The sequence below is a fragment of the Ochotona princeps genome, chromosome 30, assembly GCF_030435755.1.
Source record: "Ochotona princeps isolate mOchPri1 chromosome 30, mOchPri1.hap1, whole genome shotgun sequence".
Taxonomy (NCBI): domain Eukaryota; kingdom Metazoa; phylum Chordata; class Mammalia; order Lagomorpha; family Ochotonidae; genus Ochotona; species Ochotona princeps.
This window is the reverse complement of record NC_080861.1, coordinates 8,433,199-8,454,955: the sequence shown is the minus strand read 5'-3', so window position 1 is coordinate 8,454,955 and position 21,757 is coordinate 8,433,199. Positions and strand designations below refer to the sequence as shown.

The 21,757-nt window shown below is 37.6% G+C and overlaps 1 protein-coding gene across 1 annotated transcript in view; it reads right to left on the bottom strand.

Annotated features, from left to right (window-relative positions):
- The window catches only part of KCNH8 (potassium voltage-gated channel subfamily H member 8), a 215,474-nt gene that overhangs the window by 76,291 nt on the left and 117,426 nt on the right, over nucleotides 1-21,757 (bottom strand). Inside the window, exons 5-7 of the mRNA XM_058657087.1 lie at nucleotides 20,050-20,290; nucleotides 8,825-8,982; nucleotides 2,373-2,580 (exon numbers count right to left, since the gene is read on the bottom strand). Coding sequence (XP_058513070.1) covers nucleotides 2,373-2,580; nucleotides 8,825-8,982; nucleotides 20,050-20,290 — 607 coding nt within the window. The remainder of the gene's footprint in view (nucleotides 1-2,372; nucleotides 2,581-8,824; nucleotides 8,983-20,049; nucleotides 20,291-21,757) is intronic.

The following is a 21,757-nucleotide window of genomic DNA, read 5'->3' as shown; positions in this document are numbered from 1 at the left end:
CCAAACGCCAAGCAAGCCCCTTGCACTGAGGAACATTCAGCTATTGTCACGTCCTTTTCCTAAATTTGAGCAGGTGTCACTTAGTGACCAGTGTCCAGGTGCTGTCAGTGATGGTGATGGTGGCAGTCACCAGCTACATGGACAACTCTGTAAAACACCAGGTGAGATGACCACCCACAGCGTCAGTAGTACACAGTCGCTTCAGTTAGGGAAACTAAGGTCATTCATGAAAAAGTCATGCACTGAGATTGTTTTGACTAAACAAACCTGAACCTCTGAAGCAGGATTCAAATTCATATCTTTTGTACACACACACACACGCACACACTAGTTCAGATGTAAGGAAACTTGCAAAGTCATCTTATACATTTTAGCTCGACATTTATTGACTTTGTCTTCTTGCCGGCAGTCTCTACTCTCCTTTCCCCCAAGAGGTCACCCTGAAACATTCTCACTCACAGTCAGTTAATGATAGTACCCTGATGGCAGAAACCTACAGCCCCCTCTTGGATGCTCTCCCCTCGGATCCACATCAAGGTCTCTGTGGGAGTGACTTGCAGCTTACACTCTCCTGTTCATTGCATCCAGCCACAACACTAGGACCAAGAGGACAGGTGAAAGGAGAGACAGTACAGAGGAGACTCAGCTTGCCGATTCTCACTTGAAACACAGACATCTCTGTGTTTATGGGAAGAAAAAAAAACACCAACTAGATTGTACAAGTGCAGTAAAATGCGGGAATGAAACAAAAACTTCCCTTACATAATCAAGTTTAAGAGTGTGGGAATAAGCTGAATTCCTCCATATGGAGATTCCCAGACTAGACAAGTCTTCTGAATTATTATCAGTGTTCAGGTCTGAGCCTAAAGGAAATTAGGTCAGGGTACAAACTGAATGCTGAAACTTGCAGAACATCATTGGGACAGTGCTGGATTCTGCAGTGAGGAAACCTTTGAGACAAGGTCATAGAGAGAAAGGTAACACTGAGAAAGAGAAAATATCTTAAAGCAACGAAAATTCAGACTCTGGTCCTCCTCTTAGCACTCTGTCTCTCTCCCTCTCATCAGATTTCATTTTTATCTGAGGGATTTTGACATTCACTCTGAAGTTTTAGTTTCCTATTTCCTTCATTTATGAGAACTCCTACCCGCAGGAAGGCACAGAGTGAGGGCTCTGATAAGGAAGGTTTTGAGATAAACATTATCAGAACATATCAGTTGCTCTGTGCAACACAGGAATCAAATAGAGAGGAGGGGCTTTTTAAGAATCTGCGTGGGAGACGAACTCTTTTAAACCTGTTTTCTGAAGATCTAGAGCTCCTTCCCCAGCGATGGCCTTGGAAGACTTTGTGCACGGTCTGTGGTGAAAGAGTGGCCTTTAAGAGAAACAGCGCAAGAGGGGTCCCAGTTCTGTCTGGTGTGAAAAGTAGGGGCACTTTTCTTTCTTGGGAGATTCCTGTGGCTTCATAACCTTGCAAAGGTCTGAGCTTCTTTCAAAACGTCAAGATTGATTTTTGGTGGACAAGATAGAGAGATGGGTTTTCTAATCAGTGAAAGCACCAATTCTTCTGTTTAAATGTCAGATTAAGACAAAAAATATTCCTTCATGGGATACTCCAACAATTCTCTAAAGGATTTGCCTGTGAGGAGAATGTGGTATTTTAGGTTAGAGGTGATGGTCTTGCAATTTTTCATTTTCTATAAATTTCCTGTGATTATCATACATTTAAAAATGCATTCATGTGCATAATGCTTCAGATTCATTTATGCAGAATTATGCAACACTCGGACAATCTCTCTCAAACCTTCACATTTTATAGGGCCGTTAAATTCTACAAATTATGTTGATACATAGTCTACCCTTTGATCACAAATTTTCAATGTATGCTACATGTGTCATTATGATGGTTTTCTCTTTCTATTTGAAAAGATTGAAGTTTCTTCTCTATTATTAACTCACCACTTCTAGTAAAAGTGATGACTTTAAGATACTGTAGATATGCTGTAGGTCATTTGAGCCTTGATTTATTGTTACTAGTTCTGCATCATCGGGGTCAAGGTAAGATCGCATATAACTTATCTACACACTGCTTCAGCATTGTTGCTCAGACTGAGTAGTTATTTCAGCTTCATAGTTTAAGTTTCAGTCTTTGGAAATAACACAAGTTGTTCCAATAACTTTTTGTAAAAAAAGCATTTGTATCATAGGTTTTTTTTTTTTAAGGTAAGACAAATTAACAATAGGATGGACTAGACACCACTACTTTTCTCCAAAGTCCTAGGAAGTCTATGTTTTCAACTTAGAAGTAGAAAATGCAACGGGAATGAGTAGGTGGAACAGGTGCACAGAGGTGCGACAGGTGTGAGCCTTACCAACTTCCCACTTGAGAAGGCTGTTGTCTTCCCGCTCCATTTTCCCAATGACATACCAGATACACGCCATCCAGTGTGCAAGCAGAGCAAACACAGACATGAGCAGAGTCAGGACGACCGTGCTGTGTTGGGAATAACGGTCCAGTTTCTGCAGGAGACGCAGAAGACGCAGCAACCGCACAGTCTTCAGCAGATGCACAAGAGACACCTAAGGCAGGAGAGAGCAGCACAGCTTGGCACACATGCTGAATTCATGCTATGACATGCGTGTTAACTTACATCCATTGTGGAGATTCTTGAGTGAGGTGTAGCCATGCCTTCAATACTATTATCATTTTTATGAATCTTTCTTTGCTTCTAATGGAATGTATCAAGATGACATATGGGATAAGAGATGAGATAAGTGAGGTCATTTAATTTCCTAGACACAAAACTTACTGATCTTAAGATTTGTCTTTTCCTATGCCTGTCTGACTGCATACAATTTTCTATATTCTAATTCCTAATTGAAACACATTATGGTTCAAGATTGAAATCTGTCCTCACCCTCTTGAATATATTCCCTTTCAGTCTTATCCACTTTCTCCATAAGAGAGCTGCTTTAAGCGATAAGTGCTTAAAGATTGAATGTACAGAAAGTGGTAACAAATATACATTAAGGGCTTTTTACATTTCTTACTGATTTATTTATTTGAAAGACAGAGATCCACAGACTGATATGACTCTTCTATCCATAGCTGATTTTCCAGATGTCCACAGTAGCTGGGTCTGTGCCAGGTCAAAAACCAGGAGCGTGGAAATTAGTCTGGGCTTCCCACATGGCTGACAGGGGCAGACTCCCTAAGCTGTCACCCACTGACTCCGGCGTGTCACCATCAGAAAATCGGAGCCACAGCTCAAAGCCATGACTTAACCATCTGCCAAACACCCACTACAATTTAAAAAGTACATCCATTAAAGAGAGGAAATTCTGCTTATGAGTACCAATAACACTGCCTCATACATTAAATATCCTTCTGACATTATCATTGGACAGATAAAACATTCATCTGAAGCTCACTCTCAGATAAACACATTGAGAAAAAATGAAAGAGGAACATTTTTGGAAAATCTACTTCCTATCTTTGATTGAACTAAGAGCAGATTATGTTGCTTGTTACTAGGACTCAACTGAAAAATTCACTCTTGTCCACCACAATTATCAAGGTCATTATTAATGAGCAATGTATGTAACACACACTCTTTCCAAATCCTCAAAGACCCAAGAGAGCATTCCAAAACATACGGAAATAGAGTTTGACAGATTCTTTGACCTTATCTAATTTCTTTGGGGGAGCCTCGGAGGCTAAGGAAGAGATTAGCTTGCTGTCACTAATTACAATTTTTCCCTGACAGAACATAATCATAAAGAAAGTCAGCACCTTTGGGGACTTTGCTTTTGTAATTACTCCAGCTCAGTTGCCTGTGTATTTCTTCCGTGGCCAGTTCTTTTTCTCTTATTTCCAAAAAGAACATGCCTACAAACAGTGCTTGACACGCAACAACTATTCAATTAATATTTGCAGGATGAGGGAGTGGACAAATGATTAAGAAGCATGGTAAACTGTGCTGAAAATAGAGATTCTGCAAAATTGTACAGAGTTTTAATCTTGCAAACTATTCTGTATACAAATATAAAAAACATCATAAGGACAAGTTAAGAGTTTGGAATCTTTTTTCTGTTTAGAGAAATTACTGGTAACAGAGTTTATTTCATAGGTAGATAAATTTGGAGAGGCAACAAGTGACATGAAACCCGAAGCAGAAGTTCCAAGTGGAATAAGACATGTGAATATATTCAGTGACATGGTCTCCCCTCCTCCTCCGCTCAGAAAGAGGATGTTTGTGGAAAGACAGGAATGACCCTTAGAGCAAAATTCATTTACAAAGAGAAGGGCATGATTCCAAACGTTCACAATGAGGGCAAGCTGAGGATTTTGTTGGCCTGTTTTTTTTCTTTTTTTTTTTAATGCTTGTTTCATAATAGCCAGCAGGTTTCTAATAGAACTGTGAATTCGGGCTTTTGAAGGAGGCATATTTGATTTAAATTGAAACAAATGATCTGAAAAAAAGGAGAGAATTCTTTTTACTCCAGGGATATTGCTCTGAATTTGTTGCCAATTAGAATTAAAAAGCTAACCATGGAAAGGAGAATTAATCAATGGTGTTTTCCGCTTTTACCAAGTGGACCTGACCACCTCTGAGAAGACGGTAAAGGGAGCAGGCATAAACAGTCAGACATCGACTGAGGCCTTTACCATGCCAGGTTCGTAGCAAAGCATGTTATGTTACCTCCTACAACCATTCAGAAACCCTGAGGAATGAACACCCATTTTAGCTTCCTTAATCTGGTAAGTGGTAATACTGAGACACATACACTTATTCTTTATTCAGTTGTACTTTCTGTAACTGGATCAGCACTTTCATCACTTACACCACCATCGACAGTGATATCCACGCAAGGTTTCAATTTATAAAGTGTGTGAACTGTATTTAAAACAATTTTCATGGGCAATTATTGGCAGAGCCAAAGCCAAATCATGTGTTAAATACTTCTGGGTGCTATTTTGCATTTTTGAATGTCATCAATGTCTGCCCTAACGAAACACTATTTACATGTGGAATACCTTTGGTTGCTTATTTATTTGTTCTGTTTCTTTTATGTGATAGATAACTTCGCAGTGGACACATAACTCATCTGTTACTTGTCATAAATTTGGTTCTCTTTAGAAGAAATAGAATACTTTGAACAGTTTTTCTATTCAAATAAAATGTTTCATCCTGACCAATGTGTCTGAGGAAGATAAGAAATTTGTGAGCTAATTTTCATTCATTTATTAATTGATTGAGAGAGAAAGAGAGATTTTCCATCTACTGGCTCCCTCCTGACACACCCACAACAGTTGGGGAGGGGGTCAGGCTCTAGTAGGGAACCACTTGCTTGCTTAAGATCTCCCATGTGGATGGCAGGAACCCAGGAACTTGAAGCATGAGCTGGTATCTCCCTGGGGGAACAGCAGCAGGGAGGTGCACTAGAAGCAGAGCCAGGATATGAACCCAGTCACTCTGACATGGGCTACGGGCATCCCAAGTCGTAGTTTAACCAGCTATATCACACTGCCAACACCAGATGTGCAAATGTTTTAAATGATCATATGCCCAATCTTTTTTTTTCTATTTCTTTCATTTATTATCATGAAACAATTATGCATATTTACAGAAAATAGTGTGATATTTCAACACATCTGAATAGTGCATTCTGATTAATCAGGGTATTAATATTCCTATTTCCTTTTCCTTTCTTCGTGTTTGGAGACTTCAACATTGTCTAGTCCAGTCCTCCATAAAATACGTACATTATTATTGTGAATTATAGTCACCCTTTTATGCTGTGGTACATTAAAATTTATTCCTTCTATCCAGCTGCTTTGGTACCCATTATCCAAATTCCTTCCAACCCTGCTTCATTCTTCGCAGACTCTGATAATCTGGAAATGATCTCATATAGAGAGAAGTCACGTGGGTGGTTGTCTTTCTGTGTCTAGGTTATTTAACTTAACATAATGATTGCCAGTTCCATCTGTTTTTCCATAAGTGAAAAAAAAAATCCAGGTCTTCAAAAATAGGAAAAAATATCAGTGATAAGATAGATTCCCTCTTTATTCTTTTTTTCTCTTTCTGTACAGATGTTGAACTATAACTAGCACTGGCATCCTTTGAAAGTCTTTAAATGATAAAAAAAAAAGGTAGCAAGAAAGCATAGAAGTACTTAAAATTCATCAAACATATCAATTATACTTTTTGAAAAAGCCTTTATCCAGGTTAACTTCAGGCAAAGAGGTTGATAATGGTATGCAGATACTAAAATCATTCATGAAAATGCAAATTGTGCAAAAGCTATACATGGAGCTCACATTTTATGCAAGATGAATTTTTAAAATATTCATATATAAATTGAGGACAGAGCTGTGATGTACAGACTAAGCCTCTACCTGCAGGGCTGGCTTGCTTTAAGGACAATAGTTTGGATCTTGGCTGTTCCCTTTCCAACCCACTTTCCCACTATGGTCTGGGAAAGCAACACAGCATGGCCCAAGTCCTTGGAAGTCCTTGGTTCCCTGCACCCATGTAGAAGACCGAGAGGAAGTTCCTGGTTCCTGGTTTTGGATTGGCTCAGCTCCAGCTGTTATGGCCATTTGGGGAGTCAATCAGAGGATGAAGACCTTTCTCTCTGTCTCTCCTTCTCTCTGTAAATCTGCCTTCTGTATATCTGACTTTGCAATAAAAATAAATAAATCTTTAAAAAAAATAAAAATTAAACCTTTTTTAAACAAAAAAGAAGCAAATTATTAAATGATTTATTTGTCTACTTAAAACAGAGAATAACAGGCAAAAGAGAGAAATCAAGAGAAAGAGAAAGCACATTGCTGGATTCATCTAGGAAGAATCCAGGATTCTGGAGTTCCATGTGGATATATTTCCAGGATGCCAGGGTCCCAAGTGCTTGGGTCACCCTCCGCTGCTTTCTAAGGCGCATTAGAAATGCTGGGACCTAAACTGGCACCTGACAGGGTTTGCTGGGATTACAGGTGGAAGCGTAACCCACAGCAACATAACACCAGGTCCAAGAAATATACCTTCTAAAAGTCCCCATGTGTATAACATGTTTTTTGTCTTATAAGTTTATTTACAACGTTATTATATGTTACATATACTAATTTAAAATTTCACATTTATTAGTACCCAATAAAATACACAAATTGTATTGCTATTTAGTAACAAAATACACAATAAATTTGAAAAAGCATTCACTTCTTATTTAACAATTTGCCAGGAGAATTTGGAAGTTCTTTTTTTAATGTTTGTGAGTTACATGGTTTCAGATTTCTTGTGTAATCTTGCAAAAGCCATCTTTTAAAGTCATTATATTTCATTACAGCACACTTATCTAGTCAAATTCAGTCTTCAAAAAACACTTTGGAAAACCTAGATAATTATTCACTGTAGCTCTGATTGATCTTGTGCGCAAAGTTTGTCCTGGGAGCTTTTCACTTTAGTTGAGTTATACACCTCTTAAAGATGTTGACACTCTTAATCTTTCAACTTAAAAAAAAAAGACCACAAAGAAAATCACTATATAGACAATTAAGAAATGCATGTCTGTACTAAGAAGTCCAATTACATCTCTATGTTTCATTTTGAAGTAGAAAATAAGTCTATATTTGAAGCACTGATCATTTTAACTAATATTGAAAAACCATACTCTAGAATTCTTGAAAAAGAACATGATTTCTAAGAGGGGCTGTCAACTGAAATAGAAAGTTAGTAAATCTGAACTGATGTATAGTAAATTTTTACATATTAATGCTGTCTAGTAGAAAACCGCTTTAACGGCCCAGTATGGCCTCTCTAAAAATCTATTTATAAGGAAGAACCTTTTGGTTTTAAAAGCATGAATTATGTGGCCTTACTTTCTGTCCTGTGAGGAGATAGGACTTTTACCAGTTTACAAGCAATCAACATAAATGCCAGAGAATTCTCAAGTTTTTGTTGTTTATTGTGTCTTTTAAGTTTCTGCCCAGTCAACATTTTTGCTAGGATCTCTAAATTTTGGCTTGGTTCTTTTAATTCCAACTTTCTTCCTTCTCTCCATCAGTCTTGAGTTGGTTTGGTCAAATGGAAAAAGGAATATTTACAAATAGGTCATAAAAGGAGAGAAAATCTGGCCCAGCGCAATGGCTTCAAACTTCGGGATTCCATATGGGCACCAGTTCGTGCCCTGGCTACTTCATTTCCAATCCAGCCTCTGCTTATAGCTTGGGAAAGCAGTGGGGGATGCCCCAAAGCCTTGGAACCCTGCTACTGTGTGGGAGATTTGTTAGAAGCTTCTGGCTCCTGGCTTTGGTTCGGCCCGGCTCTCATCATTGGCCACTTGGAGAGTGAATCTTGGAGATGGAAAATCTTTCTGTCCATCAACCTCTTGGGGCAAATATCTGCCTAGGTTATACAAAATAATGCATACATTCCTACAGAATGTTTCCTTATTAAAATATTCATATAGTGACTAGGCCTTATTCTTTTTTTGTATGTACTGTTTCTGGATACTTAAATAAGTGAAAATAAGAAAGGCAGAAACTCCAGCATTACCAATTGCCATAAACATTTAAAAATGCCCCTCTGATGGGAGCCTGGGTGGCTTCTCCTCATGTTTCTCCCCTTCCCCCAGATATAGGAAGGAAAAGAAAAAAGAATGTATAAATAATGGTCTCACCCACCTTCCTGCAGCCCTTGACCCTTATCACCCAAACTATGTAAAAATCATCAAAAATACATAGATTAACAAAATCCCTCTCTGAAAAATAGGCACAAGAATAAAGCCAAGCAGGCAAGCGAGATGGAAGGGCTCTACTCACCACCGTGACGTTGAAAGCATACAGGAGGTCAAAAGGCAGGGCAGCGATTAAGTCAATGATGAACCAAGTTGTCACATAGTGGATGCAAATCGATCTTGCTTCAAAGATCACTTGGCCAGACTTGCTGACATAGGTTGTTCGGAAATTTAAAATAATATCTGCTTGAGGAAATAGGATAGGGAAATAAAAAAAGAATAAGATAAGAAAGAAGAAAAGGCAGGGAAGACGAGAGGCGGCATGCAAGCAGGCAAGGGGGAAGGGAAGAACATTGCGTACAATTAGGCAATCTAACATTTAGTCGACTTCACACTGGTGATATCAGAGTACTCTCAGAGATCTAGTTTGACACACAAAACAAATATTAAAGAGCAGAAAGTAATATTTCTGAGAATTTAATATGATCTAGACACAACATCATTATTCATATAAGCAGTTATACCAATGAAAATTACAGTTATCACATACTGAATGTTCACCACATCCACTCATTGTTCCATGAGATTAGTACAGGTTATTTTCTTCAATTAGCCATTTCTTCTGAAGTACATAGACAGTACAAAGGTACTCCAAAAAATCTTAGCAACAACAAAAATGACATTAAGGGCAGGCGTCGGAGCACAATGGTTAAGCTGCCACTGAAGAAGCCAGCATCTCATTTTGGAATTTCAGGTCAAGGCCTGGCTACTCCACTCCCAATCCTGTTTCTTGCCAATGCATTTCAGGAGCCAGCAGATGGTATTTCAAGTCTTTGGTTCCTCTGCATCCTTTGCAGAACCAGATGGAGATTGAAGTTCCTGGCTTCTGCCTTGTCCAGCACTGGCTGCTGAGGGCATTTGAGAGAGAGAACCAGTGGATGGAAGATCTATCTTTTGGTGTTCCTGGTATTTATCAAATAGGTAAAATAACTGAGACATTTAATGAGAGAGTTCATTTATTTAGGTGCGAAAAAATTTAATAGTTGCTTCATAAAAGGTATTTGTCATCTACTTTTGAAGACTCCCCTTACATGCATAGATTTTAAGAACTGTGCACCATAATAAACTTTTTGTTGCTGTTAACCATAGTCTTTAAATCTCAAGTCTGAGAAACAGAGAAAGATACTCAGATAGCGTTCTATCTGCTGGTTCAATCTGTACGTGTTTGCAATGGCTGGTGCTAGGCGAGGATGAGGTTGTGAGATGGGAAGTCACAGCCAGGTCTCCCACATGGAAGAGAGAAACCAAACCTCCCAGGCTGAGGATTAACAGGAACATGAACTGGCATTTTAAATACTAGGTTCTGTGCTCAGCCAGTAGGTTAGCCTTTATTTTCATATTCCACAATCTTTTTCTTAAGTACTTTTTATATTGATCCTGTGATGAAAGGCTGAATCTCAGTAAAGAAGCAAAAATCATCCCAGATCAATGAGGGCAGAGATTATTTCAAACACAGATATAATCTGTAGCTTGAATTTCTTATTTTATGAAGTTCTACTTCATTTTATGTGCAAAAGTTCAACAATGTCTCGTGAGGCAACTGTACAGGTAAAATGTCCCTTTTTAAATATTTGCTGGTTTGTCTGGTTCTCAGGTTGTTTCCTCAGGTTTTGGGCTGCTGTCACCCTCACCTTAGCACTGAAAGTTAATTAAAGCCATGCTATAGAGGCAGGCTATTTGACTCTTATACCGTTTTCATTCCTTATCTAAAAGATCACTGCAAATCCAGATGTATTTCGGAGGGCATAACAGTTGGGTATAAGAAAATGAATTTTGATTCTAGTTTTCACAGGATCAGCACAACTCAAAGGACATTAAAACAGAGTCACATAGTTAAATGTAGAAAAATGAACTTTCTGGAAATACGGTAGCGTCTACACTTGTGTTTGGGGGCAATGGGAAACTCACTTTGCTAGTCTATTGATAAGGATGTGATGCTGTTGCTCATGAGCCAAGAGGAATCAATGTTTGTAAATATTCCCTTAAATGAAGAGATGGCTATGGCTTGTTATTCTGCAAGAGAGAGGGGAGTACACACAAAGAGTATGATGAGGAAAAAAGAACTTTCTACACCTGTTGTCCCCGGCAAAAGAATCGCAAGAGGAAAGTGGAGCTTCCCGGGCAGTAGAGGCTGCCTCTCCTATCCCAGTGGACGTCTCATTTCCTGTGAGACCTGTGTGTTTGCCTAACCAGATCAGTGACTCAGTCAAAGCCCATGGGATAAATTTGGTCTCTTTCACACAATCCGCAACATAGCTGAGAAGTACCAATTATGCTTTCCCTGTGAGACACAAAGAAAACTGCAGTGCAGTGCTGATTAACTTCACGTGGGAAAACGTGTAGATGAACACCCAAATTTCACATGTAATATTTCTTATTGATTCTATTTCTTATTAATGTGTACCACTGTCCATAAGCACAAAGCCACACCCTCCAAAGAGCTTATATTAAGAATAATATTCTAAAATTATAGTAAATTCATTAAAAAGGAATCATCACCTAAAAAGCTTAATGTCTCTACGTACTTGTATATGCAGAAGCAATCTGTTGTATTGGTATTACGTGTAACAAGTAAATAAGGAGAGCAATGAAGAATTAACATAAGCTTTTTATGTGGTTTCTGAAATCTCTAGAACACTGATCACAGTGTATCCCACCAGAATGAAGCAGAATATAATTGAATTCTAATGATTCAGATGACAGTTAATTTCTTTAAAGGATCCTCAGTTACCTTATTGTATTCAGTTTCACAAAGAGATAACTTTTGCATTTAATCTGTTTTCAAATTGTTAAGACTACTAAGGAATGAATGCTGTGGTTGTCACCCACACTAAAAAGCAATGAGTTTAAATCATTTCTTTCTGCTTTGATTTCCTTGAGACCTGTGGAATTAGAAATAGTAAAATAATAAAAAAAAAAAAGAACCCACAAGTTAAATTCGATATGGCATGAATTAGTAAATTTCTTTTCTTCATTAGCATGCATACCAGATGGGAAATAATTTTAAAATCATATTGGCTTAGTTGCTAAAAAGCAAATTAAAATAGAATGATGTGTACAAGAGCGTATGCACTGCATACAAATAATTAATATCTTCATTTAGCTCTTTCTTTAAAAATTAATCAATGTGGTACAGCGTGAGTGGAGAGAGATTTAATTATACCAGCTGCTGACCAGTATTCTAAAGATATTCTCTTTCCATTCCTTGTGAGACAGTCCCTTGAACATAATATGATGTCACTGTAAATTAGAGCTCCAAGATGAGGGATAAATGAATAAAGAGCTGATTAGTAAAAAGGCTTGAGAAAATAATAGTCCTAAGAATGATTGCAAGTGATTGCCAGTCTGAGTGAACAACATTTTCTAATCACTCAATCCTTGCACTAGATGTCAACCTTTGTCTTCTTTGCTTACTTAAAAGTGAAAGGCATGGGACAGGAAAAGCAATGGAGTCACTGAGAGACAGAACGTAAGAACAAGCACATTTAGAAAAAAAGGTGAAGTGATTGAGGGGTGGTTGATGACTGAATTGGCTTCTGTTTAACACCAGTGGTGCAGTGTGACGAAGGTGGACCCCTGAGTTCCGATGGTCAACATTAACATCACATAGAAACAGATTAAGTGACTTGAATGTCCTCTATATTACTGTCTCTACCAACGCAGGAATCCCATCATCTCATCTCTGGTAAGGCTAAGGTGTCACCCAGCGATTCCAGGCATCGTGACTTCTCTGCGCTTTGTGAATGCCATATCATCTGAACACACCCATTATTAACTAGTTCTTACTTTTCTTCCAACACTTGGCATTCCTTCTCTTAACTCCTTTTCTTTGGTTGCAATGTTGCACTTGGCGACAACAGATTAACTATTTCAGTCTTCTGTTACCTGCTTCAGTCAGTTAAAATTCCAAATTAGATCATGTACTTTGGAATTTTAGGGACATTTTTAATAAAAATCATGATTACACTTAATATGTCTGATATAAGTATATTTTTCCTTGATTACAGAGTTGACAAGTTTAATGTGTGCATCAACTGTTTTGGGTTCAATAGTTGACTCATAAGGTCTATCAATATTTGACTTTAGTAGAGATTGGCATAAAATTTAAAGAGAATGCTATCATTTCACATTCTTTCATGCATTGGATGACATTTTGGGCTGCTCCATATCTTTTCCAATTCTTTGTAACTTCTGTGTTTTTCTTCTTTATAACATTTAGTTGTTATTTGCTAAGAAGCAACTTTCCTTTCCCTTGTGTTCAAAGACATTAAACTAACTGCACACTTATTTATATATCTTCTTTTATGAAATTTTGATTCAGGACGTTTGTTTAATGAAAATCTCCACTATGATTAAAATCTTTCACAATGAAATCTTCTAGGAGTTTAATTTTGTAACTGTCCCACCTCGTCTACAGTTCACCTACAAATGATTTTGTACATGATGTGGACGAAGAGTCAAGATTTACATTATGCAGATGGAAATCCAGTTGATCCTACACATTTTGTGAAAACTTCAGTTCCCTAAAGCACTGCAGTTCCACGTTTATCATAACCTAAGTAATCACAAATCCCCAAATCTGTTTATGGTCTCTATTATTTGGTCCAATTGTGCATCTGTCAAGCACCAGTTTTTTTTCCCAGCAAAGAAACAGATATGTCTAAGTTATTTCTGAGAAGAATCAAGATTAAAATATGACTAATAGAGTTGGCTTTTCAGGCAAAATTGAAATATGATTTATCCACAAATAGGAAGTAGTACAATAAAAAGGATACAGAAGAAAACACTCAGAATTTGAAATAAAGAAATCATACTCGGTAAAGAGAAAAGCAATCTCTCCCATCCATGGCTGCATGGTTACTTTTACGAATGTGGTCAGTAGAAAATGATCATATTTTTGTGTTCTGACTGGAAGTGCACTGCTACCTGTGGCTTCTATAATTAAATCTATTTTTAGTTATTGTAAGCAGTAAATTTTTAAAAATCAATAACATCAAATCACACACCTCTGATTTCAGTAATGTTAAGGGTGGGCTGAAGTAGCAAAGCCAGAGTTGGGGCACAAATTGACTCTTTGCTCAAAGCATGCAGCAAGCCATGTCACTGAAACCAAAAAGCAAACTGAGAAGCAAAATAGTACCCATGCTTTTTTAATTCCCCTGTACAGTTGTTCGAATATAGAGTGTGCTAGTTACATATTCAAGCTGACACCCTAAGCATTTAAGGTGTGTTCTTCTGTGTTATATCTTGCCCCGTATACTCTTTGAGGTGAATGATGGGGAAAATGGTCTCTCATATTTAAAATGCTCCTTTGCTTTTTTTTCTCTATTCTTCCTTTAATGTAAAAGCCTGGTAGGACACTTTCAGTATGTAATGCAAGAGACAGTGGCAACAAAACACTGCTGTTCACTAATTTGTATTTCTCCTTTTCTGACATGAAGAGATTGTAGTTGGGATGATCGTTTCTATTGTACATGGCAGTATGTGATCCCATGCATAGGCCCTTGGAATGAAGCTGATGTGTGACAATGTTTCTGTTTGCTCTTGGTGTTGTGCCCAGTGGCTCTTCCTTGTTCTTAGCATTTCTACTGCTTTTCAAAGTACAGGCAACTGGGGGAACTTCTGAAGCTACTCACTAAAGATAGTACAACAGTTGTCATTTCCAGTCCCTAAATGATTGTCTAAGAGAACTCTTTACCCCTGACACATAAACACCCAAAATCTTTTCCCTAGCATCCTTCAGTACACTCCATATTGCATAAAATGAGAGAAAAATACATAAAATTCTGTTACAACTCTTGTTAATGTATATTACTGACACAAAAGTCTGCTGCCTTCTTCCTTCTACATGTATTTTAAAAATGCCTAGTCCTGTGGTGTTTTAGTGAGTGGTTTTGATGGAGCAATCAGAATACGTCCCTTTACCGCTACAGACAAGGACATCACTCAGTTCTCTAGCCTCTACTGAAGACCTCAGCTTTCCTAACAGCACTTCATTTGCAATACTTAGTGAAATATTGACCAGCACCACCTCAAGAAACACCATGTCTGGGTATTGAAATGCCTGATGTGCCTTATAAAAATCAAAGCATTGTTAACAAGATCAATGTAGAGCACTCCTGCTTTCCCCGGCCACAAGCAGAGAGCTGGATGGGAAGCCGGGTTGCTGGGATTAGAACCGGTGCCCAAATGGGATCCTGGCAGATGTAAGGTGAAGACTTTAGCTGCTAAAGAATAATGGATTTTGATATGTATGGAGCTGAATGGCACAAAAACATTACCCTTCAATTCCACAGTAGGTAGCAAAAATCATACTTTAAATCATTGTGCACAATATAGAGGAGTTTTGAAGAAAAATTTTATTAAACAAACATGCATTTGTAAACACTACTGAGAACTGAACTCAGACCTGGCAAAGTTACGTAACTTTTACAGGGACAAGTCTCAATTACTCCAAATGATAGCGATGAAGCTGTTGTATGACGGTTCCTTTTTAGACTGTTACTGAAAGTTCAGCGTGTGCTCAGCTAAGGTTCAGATCAACGCCTTTCCTCGTTTGTAGAAGTGTTGTGTGAAATGGAGTGGAAGCTATTGGAATGCTTGCCTCTAACATTTGGAGTCATTCAATACAGGCCAGTACCTGGAGTGCAACTAATAATGGATACTTGGCAATACACAAGGATTTAAAAATCCTTCTATTAGCTTTTCAAGAGGGATGTTGAGCCAACTCTGTAGAAGCGTCTGAAAAAGTCTCCTGGCCTTTAAGTGATGAATGTGTTCCCAGGTGTTACTGTCCTTGGTAACCATGAGATGTAGAATCCTGAGGTATACTTTAGGTTCCAAGATTAGCTTTCTTATTCAGCAGGTATCGCAAAGGGCTATTTTCTGAAAATAACAGATTTTAAAACCTATTGAAAAGATCTGGGTTTGGAATATATTACCCCAAGACGTGAATACTGGTGTATTGGGTGTGTTGGGTATGTTGAGTATTCAGATAACAGATCTGTAGCCCCATATTCATTTTCTGAGCTTTCATTTTCTGAGTGGCTTGTGTTAGATACAATTCTGTGTTAGCTCTAATTCCTAGATTTTGATGAGTTCAGTTTGCATATACTTCTTTCAATTGATGAGATACTAGATATTAAACCCATTTGCACTTTGAGGTTACTCCAATATCTTTAGTATTGTTATCTTAGTTTGCACCTTCTGATTTCCCACCTTTTTCTTTGTTTTCTCCTTTCCTATAGTTTTAGATTAACAGTACCTCACATTTCACACTTTTGATTATTTAAAAATTAGTCATATATTAATATTTTGCTTTTTTCATTTTCCATATAGTTAGTTATCTTAAAATATTAATATACAAAACTGATAATAAGGGTTCTAAAAATAATGTTGCATGCGTCCGGCATGCTAGCCTAGAAGCTAAAGTCCTCACTTAGCATGTGCTGGGATCACATATAGGCGCTGGATCATATCCAGGCGTTATGGCTTCCTATTTAGCTACCTGCTTGTGGCCTGGGAAAGCAGTCAAGCACGGCCCAAAACCTTTGGACCCTTCACCTGCGTGGGAGACCTGGAAGAAGTCCTCGGCTCCTGGCTTCGGATCAGCGCAGCTCTAGCTGTTGAGGCCACATAAGGAGTGAACCAGTAGACAGAAAATCTTTCCCTCTTGTCTCTCTTCTTTGTACATTTTCCGTGCTTGCTTTGGCAGCACATATACTAAAATTTGTACATTTTCCTTTGTAATAAAAACATAAATATTTTTAAAAAAGAATTTTGGTTTCCATTCATTTTAGAAACATAAATTGCATTAATATGTTTTCAGCCAGTGCTTAATTAGATGTATCTCCCACCATTTGCCTTGCTCTGTGAGTCCACCAAAACAAATGTTGCTTTTCATCCAACATCTAATCAAATTTGTCAACATACTTTTATCAATTTTCATTCTAATTTTTATTTTCTCTTATTTTATAGCCACTCATTTCCTCTGGATTCAGTATTCTTCCTACTAAATTTGTACTAAGATAATTTGTTTTGTGAAAATGTCCTCCATTGGCCCCATTTTCTGAAGGATAGTGAACTAAGAGAAAGAACAAAAGAAATGAGAAGACAATAAAAATAACAGAGAAATAGAAGAAAGGAAGGGAAGTAAGTGAAGATGCAATGGGAAAGGAAACAAAGAAGCAAACGATTTTATAATATTCTTCTTTAACTTAAAACTTTGTAATTGTGGAAAAAATTCGATTCAAATCTAATTATTATCCTTACCATGAAATCTGTTTTCTTTATCAATGTTTGGAAGATCTTATTTTTCATTCTCTAGAGTTTTCAGTGTTACTATAACTTAAGTTTGGATACATTTTTATTTCTCTCATTCAGAAGCCACAGTTCTGTTTTAGTTTCAGGACTCTATGTTCCTTTCACTGTGGAACTTCTCAGCTCTTTCCCTCTGGTTGTTTCCTCCATGGGCATTTCTGCCCCACTCCTTCGGAAGCTCTAGCATGTCCATGTGCAACAAGCAGGAAGTACAATCTCTGTTTCCGTTGGCACTTGGCCTTCTGAGGAGCAAGAAGACCAAGCCAATCATAGCAATGACTTTCTGGCATAATTTGTGACTGTGACGATTTTTAAAATTAGGGCAGCCGATATTGATATGAGCAAAAGTTTTTCCTAGTTAGGCTTATAGTGGAATGACGGGATAGAAAAAAGCTACATTATTTCCTTCAAAAGGATGTAGTCCAGACTCTATATTCCCCAGGTAGAGGTCACAGATGATGAAGGTGTGACTCAGGGCTGATCTTTTGAAATTTATTTTTAGAATGAATAGCTATTAGAATAGATACCAAATGAATAGTAGGGGCATTATATATCAGCAAATCAGGCTCCAGAGGTGGAATATGCAGTCCTCCATCTTCTTTGACATAATTCCTAATCATTGCATAATGGCTAACATAACATAAAACACACCACTCGGTCACCTATGCAGAGAAAAGAGTGGGCCTGTGGAGATTTTGTTTCCATTGAACATTTCTTTACTGATTTCAGGGAATGAACGATTTCCAAGAAGGCCTCTGGATTTGACCTGCCCAGCTCCGGCTGCTTTTGCCATCTGGGAAGTGAATCAATGGGCAGATCATTCTGTTTCTCCGTCTCTATCTTTGTAACTCTTTAGCTTTTAAATAAAACAGCTAAATCTTTTTAAAATGTTACTTTAAGCCATTTTTCCAAATATGTTAAATAAAATGTAGATGCACTTACACGCCTTTAAAAGTAGAAATAGCAGAGATAGACCACAGGAAATTGCAAGAAGTAGATTCTAGGCAGGAGTCACACTAAAATTACCGGAATCTGAAATTCTAAAGTAGTTTTAATAGAAACCAAGGTGCATGAAGACAGTAATGGGTTTCCATTTCTTTGTTATGTCATGAGTACTGGATATTTTTTGCCTATTGGGTGAATCATCTTACTGCTTGAAATAATAGAAATGGAAGTAAAAAAAAAAGAAAAAAAACCCCCACAGAAGTGAGGGGCAATATTCGTGAGAAAACTGTCTCCACTTGTTTAATAGAGTTAAATATCCTTAACAGAAACATGGGAAAACTTATAACATATTGCTGCTGCAACTGTGGTTTCTCATGGGGTTAAAGAAGTAACCTGTCCATGAACATTGAGTAATAGAATTGGTAAACATTTCTTTGGAATTTCAAATACCTATTTATTAGGAAGAATGAAAAAGAAATTTCCTGATACAATCTTCTCCTAATAACAGAATTGTAAATAAAATAACAAGATCAAGAAATATTTTGAACAAATGTTTACATCTACTTTTTCATTAAGCCCTATGAAATGTTAGTACACATGTTGAGCAGCTTGAGAACTTTGATCAGGTCACAGAAACTTTACAGATGTCAATAGACAGGCATCATGAGTGAGTGGGAGGAGCCAGCAGAGTTTTTTGCACAGTAACAGGATATAAACAATAATGAATCAGCATCTAGACATGCCCAATTTGTCTATGGTTTGCATTTTATTGTCCACACTGGCAAGCTGCTAATTGCTACTTAACTGTGGCTTAATAGATGCCTTCATGGGTACATATATCTTTTCCTAATAAAGAGTATGTATAGTTTGAAAATATTAAAGGTAATTTTCGTTGGGTTTGTAGTCTCACCAAGACACCTAACTTGACAACATTGCCATCTAGTGGCCTAGGCATACCATGGTCAAGAGTTTGGGGGTAGAAGCAGGGGTCCTGAGGAGGCTCCCAGAGATCTGACACGTGATGTCAAAGCCACACTAGGGACATTCAAATGAATACAGAGCTGACATGTGCTGACCTCAGCTGGAGAACTCACTGTGGCCCCCAAGTTTTAACAGAGGAACAAACAAAAAAACAAAACTATCACCACCACTGAAACAGGGTTTAATCAGTTTTAATTACTTATTTTCTTTCCTTTGAAACTCAATTTCTTATTCCTTCTTCACTTATTTGCTTGAAAATATTTTTTCAGAGGTTCTATCATCTTCCCAAGAAGGAAATTAATCTGTATCACCACATTCAGGTCAAGAAGAAAGTATTGGTTGCTAATGATGGTCAAGATGTGACAAAGGTTGAAATCTAAGCCCAGAGTTCATGCTAAATCAGCAGGTAAGAGTTAGCCTTTGGTCCGAACAAAACAAAGATTTAAGGGCTAGGGGAAAGGAAGAAATAAACTTAAAAGCACATGTAACACCAACAAAAGTTCCCAATATTCTAGACATAAATATACTTAAGAAGAATCTCTTCAGGTTTGTTGTCTAATTAAAATCTGACATTCACTGCTTTGCCTGACTGATTGGAACCGTTGCTTCTACAACCTGCCAAAAACACCATCATGGTGCTAATAGGGCTTGGAAGGCCAGAACCTCAACCATGCACAGAACTGGCCACTATCAGTACCCCACAGGTAGCTTCTTGCCAAGCCCCATTTCTGACCCTACATAATTAAGATCTTGAAGGATCTGAGAATACAAACAAAAGAGTTGTTAAATCTGTTTAGCCCTTCTTTTTCACCACATGTATGTAGAAACAGGTAAAGAAGTTTAGATCTGTTTGAATGCAGCACAATGAATAAGATGGGAGCTACGATTTCCAAAAACCCAAACATATACCCAGGCACATAGATCATAGTTCAAATTCCTGTCAAAAATCTGGAATGCTTATTTCCTCTAAGCAATGTTCCAAGAAAAAGGACCAGTTGTTCTTACCTATGATGAAAAGAATCTCCACCGCGATGTCGCTGACCGTGGTGCTTCGGGTGCTGGACAGCTCATCGTTACCGATAAAGCACACGTTGTAAGGTACAGTCACGGCGACATAAAACGTGGCCAACAAAATCAGCCAGTCCCAGCCAGCTTTAAAAGTGCTAAAATGCAAAAGTATGAATTTGGACTTCTTTGCATCAGAAACTTTGTACTCCGGAAATGCTGTTTTGTCTACAAAAACATTCTGTGGGTAAAAACATAAAGGAGAGAAATGAGAAACCCAACATTAGAGACAGGATTCACTCAGCCGAGGACACACCTCGGTGAGGTAGACCACTTCCTGTCCACAATGTCCATGGCTTTTATAAATGATTATTAGAAGTGGACACGCATATAACCATGAAACTTATAGCCAGATGTAAAAAGACAGATATATGCTCTCTCTGATTTATAGCAGTTAATATAGAGAATATTTTCTTGGAATTTAAAGATAAGCTTATTTTGGTTAAGAATATTAAAACTCATGCACAAATTCTTGTAATACACATTTTTATGAACATTCTTTTTGTGAATTCTTTTTAACTTTAAAATTATTATAGACGATGTTTACATTTTCATATGAGCAAAAGTGAAATCTTGTCATTTGATTATTGCTTATAAATTTACTTGTAGAACCCTTCATTTATAACAGAATTATCCTTTTATTAAAAGGGAAATTTAAAGTATGTTATCAAATAAAATTAAGAGAAAAGAGAAAGGGAAGTGAGGAGAATTAAAAATATATATTATCAGATTTGATGTACATGTATATTGCTGTATGTATTCTTAAAGTCACTACAATATTATCTATGATATATATTAAATCTGTTCCCCTATATCAATAAATGCAAAAGCATTATAAAATTACATGATGAAAGACTGAAAATACTGTTGTAAATTAATTACCACATTGTGCGAGGAGCAACCTCAAACAAGAATATTACAAAAAGTTAATTTGGGCCCGGTGCAATAACCTAGCAGTTAAAGTCCTTGCCTTGCATGCGCTAGGATCCCATATGGGCGCTGGTTCTAATCCCAGCAGCCCCACTTCCCATCCAGCTCCCTCCTGTGGCCTGGGAAAGCAGTCAAGGGCGGCCCAAAGCCTTGGGATCTTACACCCGTGTGAAAGACCCAGAAGAGGCTCCTGGCTCCTGGCTCCAGCTTGGCTTAGCTCCAGGCATTGTGGCCACTTGGGGAGTGAATTGGCGGACAGAAGATCTTCCTCTCTGTCTATGCTCCTCTCTGTATATCTGAGTGTCCAGGAAAAATAAATCTTTAAAAAAATTATATTAGAGGTTAACCTAAAATAGAAATAAAAGATGTACATCTTGATGTAACTTTTAAAAGCCTCCATCTAGACTTGTGTATATACTATCTACGATGAACCAACTAAGCATTTTTTCAGTATATCCTTGTTGTTAAGAGAAGAAGCATGACTGTATTAAAATGCAGCAGAAATAATTTTAGTAAGCACAATGTGTATTGTTTAGTCATGAATGTTAAGAGAGTAATCCTGACGTTTTCATCAGAAAACAAAAGAATATTATCTAAAATGTCACTAAGCTTATCTACACTTGCAAGTACAATCCTGTACATATTACAAACACAAAGACGTGCTTACATATGTGTTGCTATGGTGATGTCTGTGTACTGATGATTTTTGGATGACAAC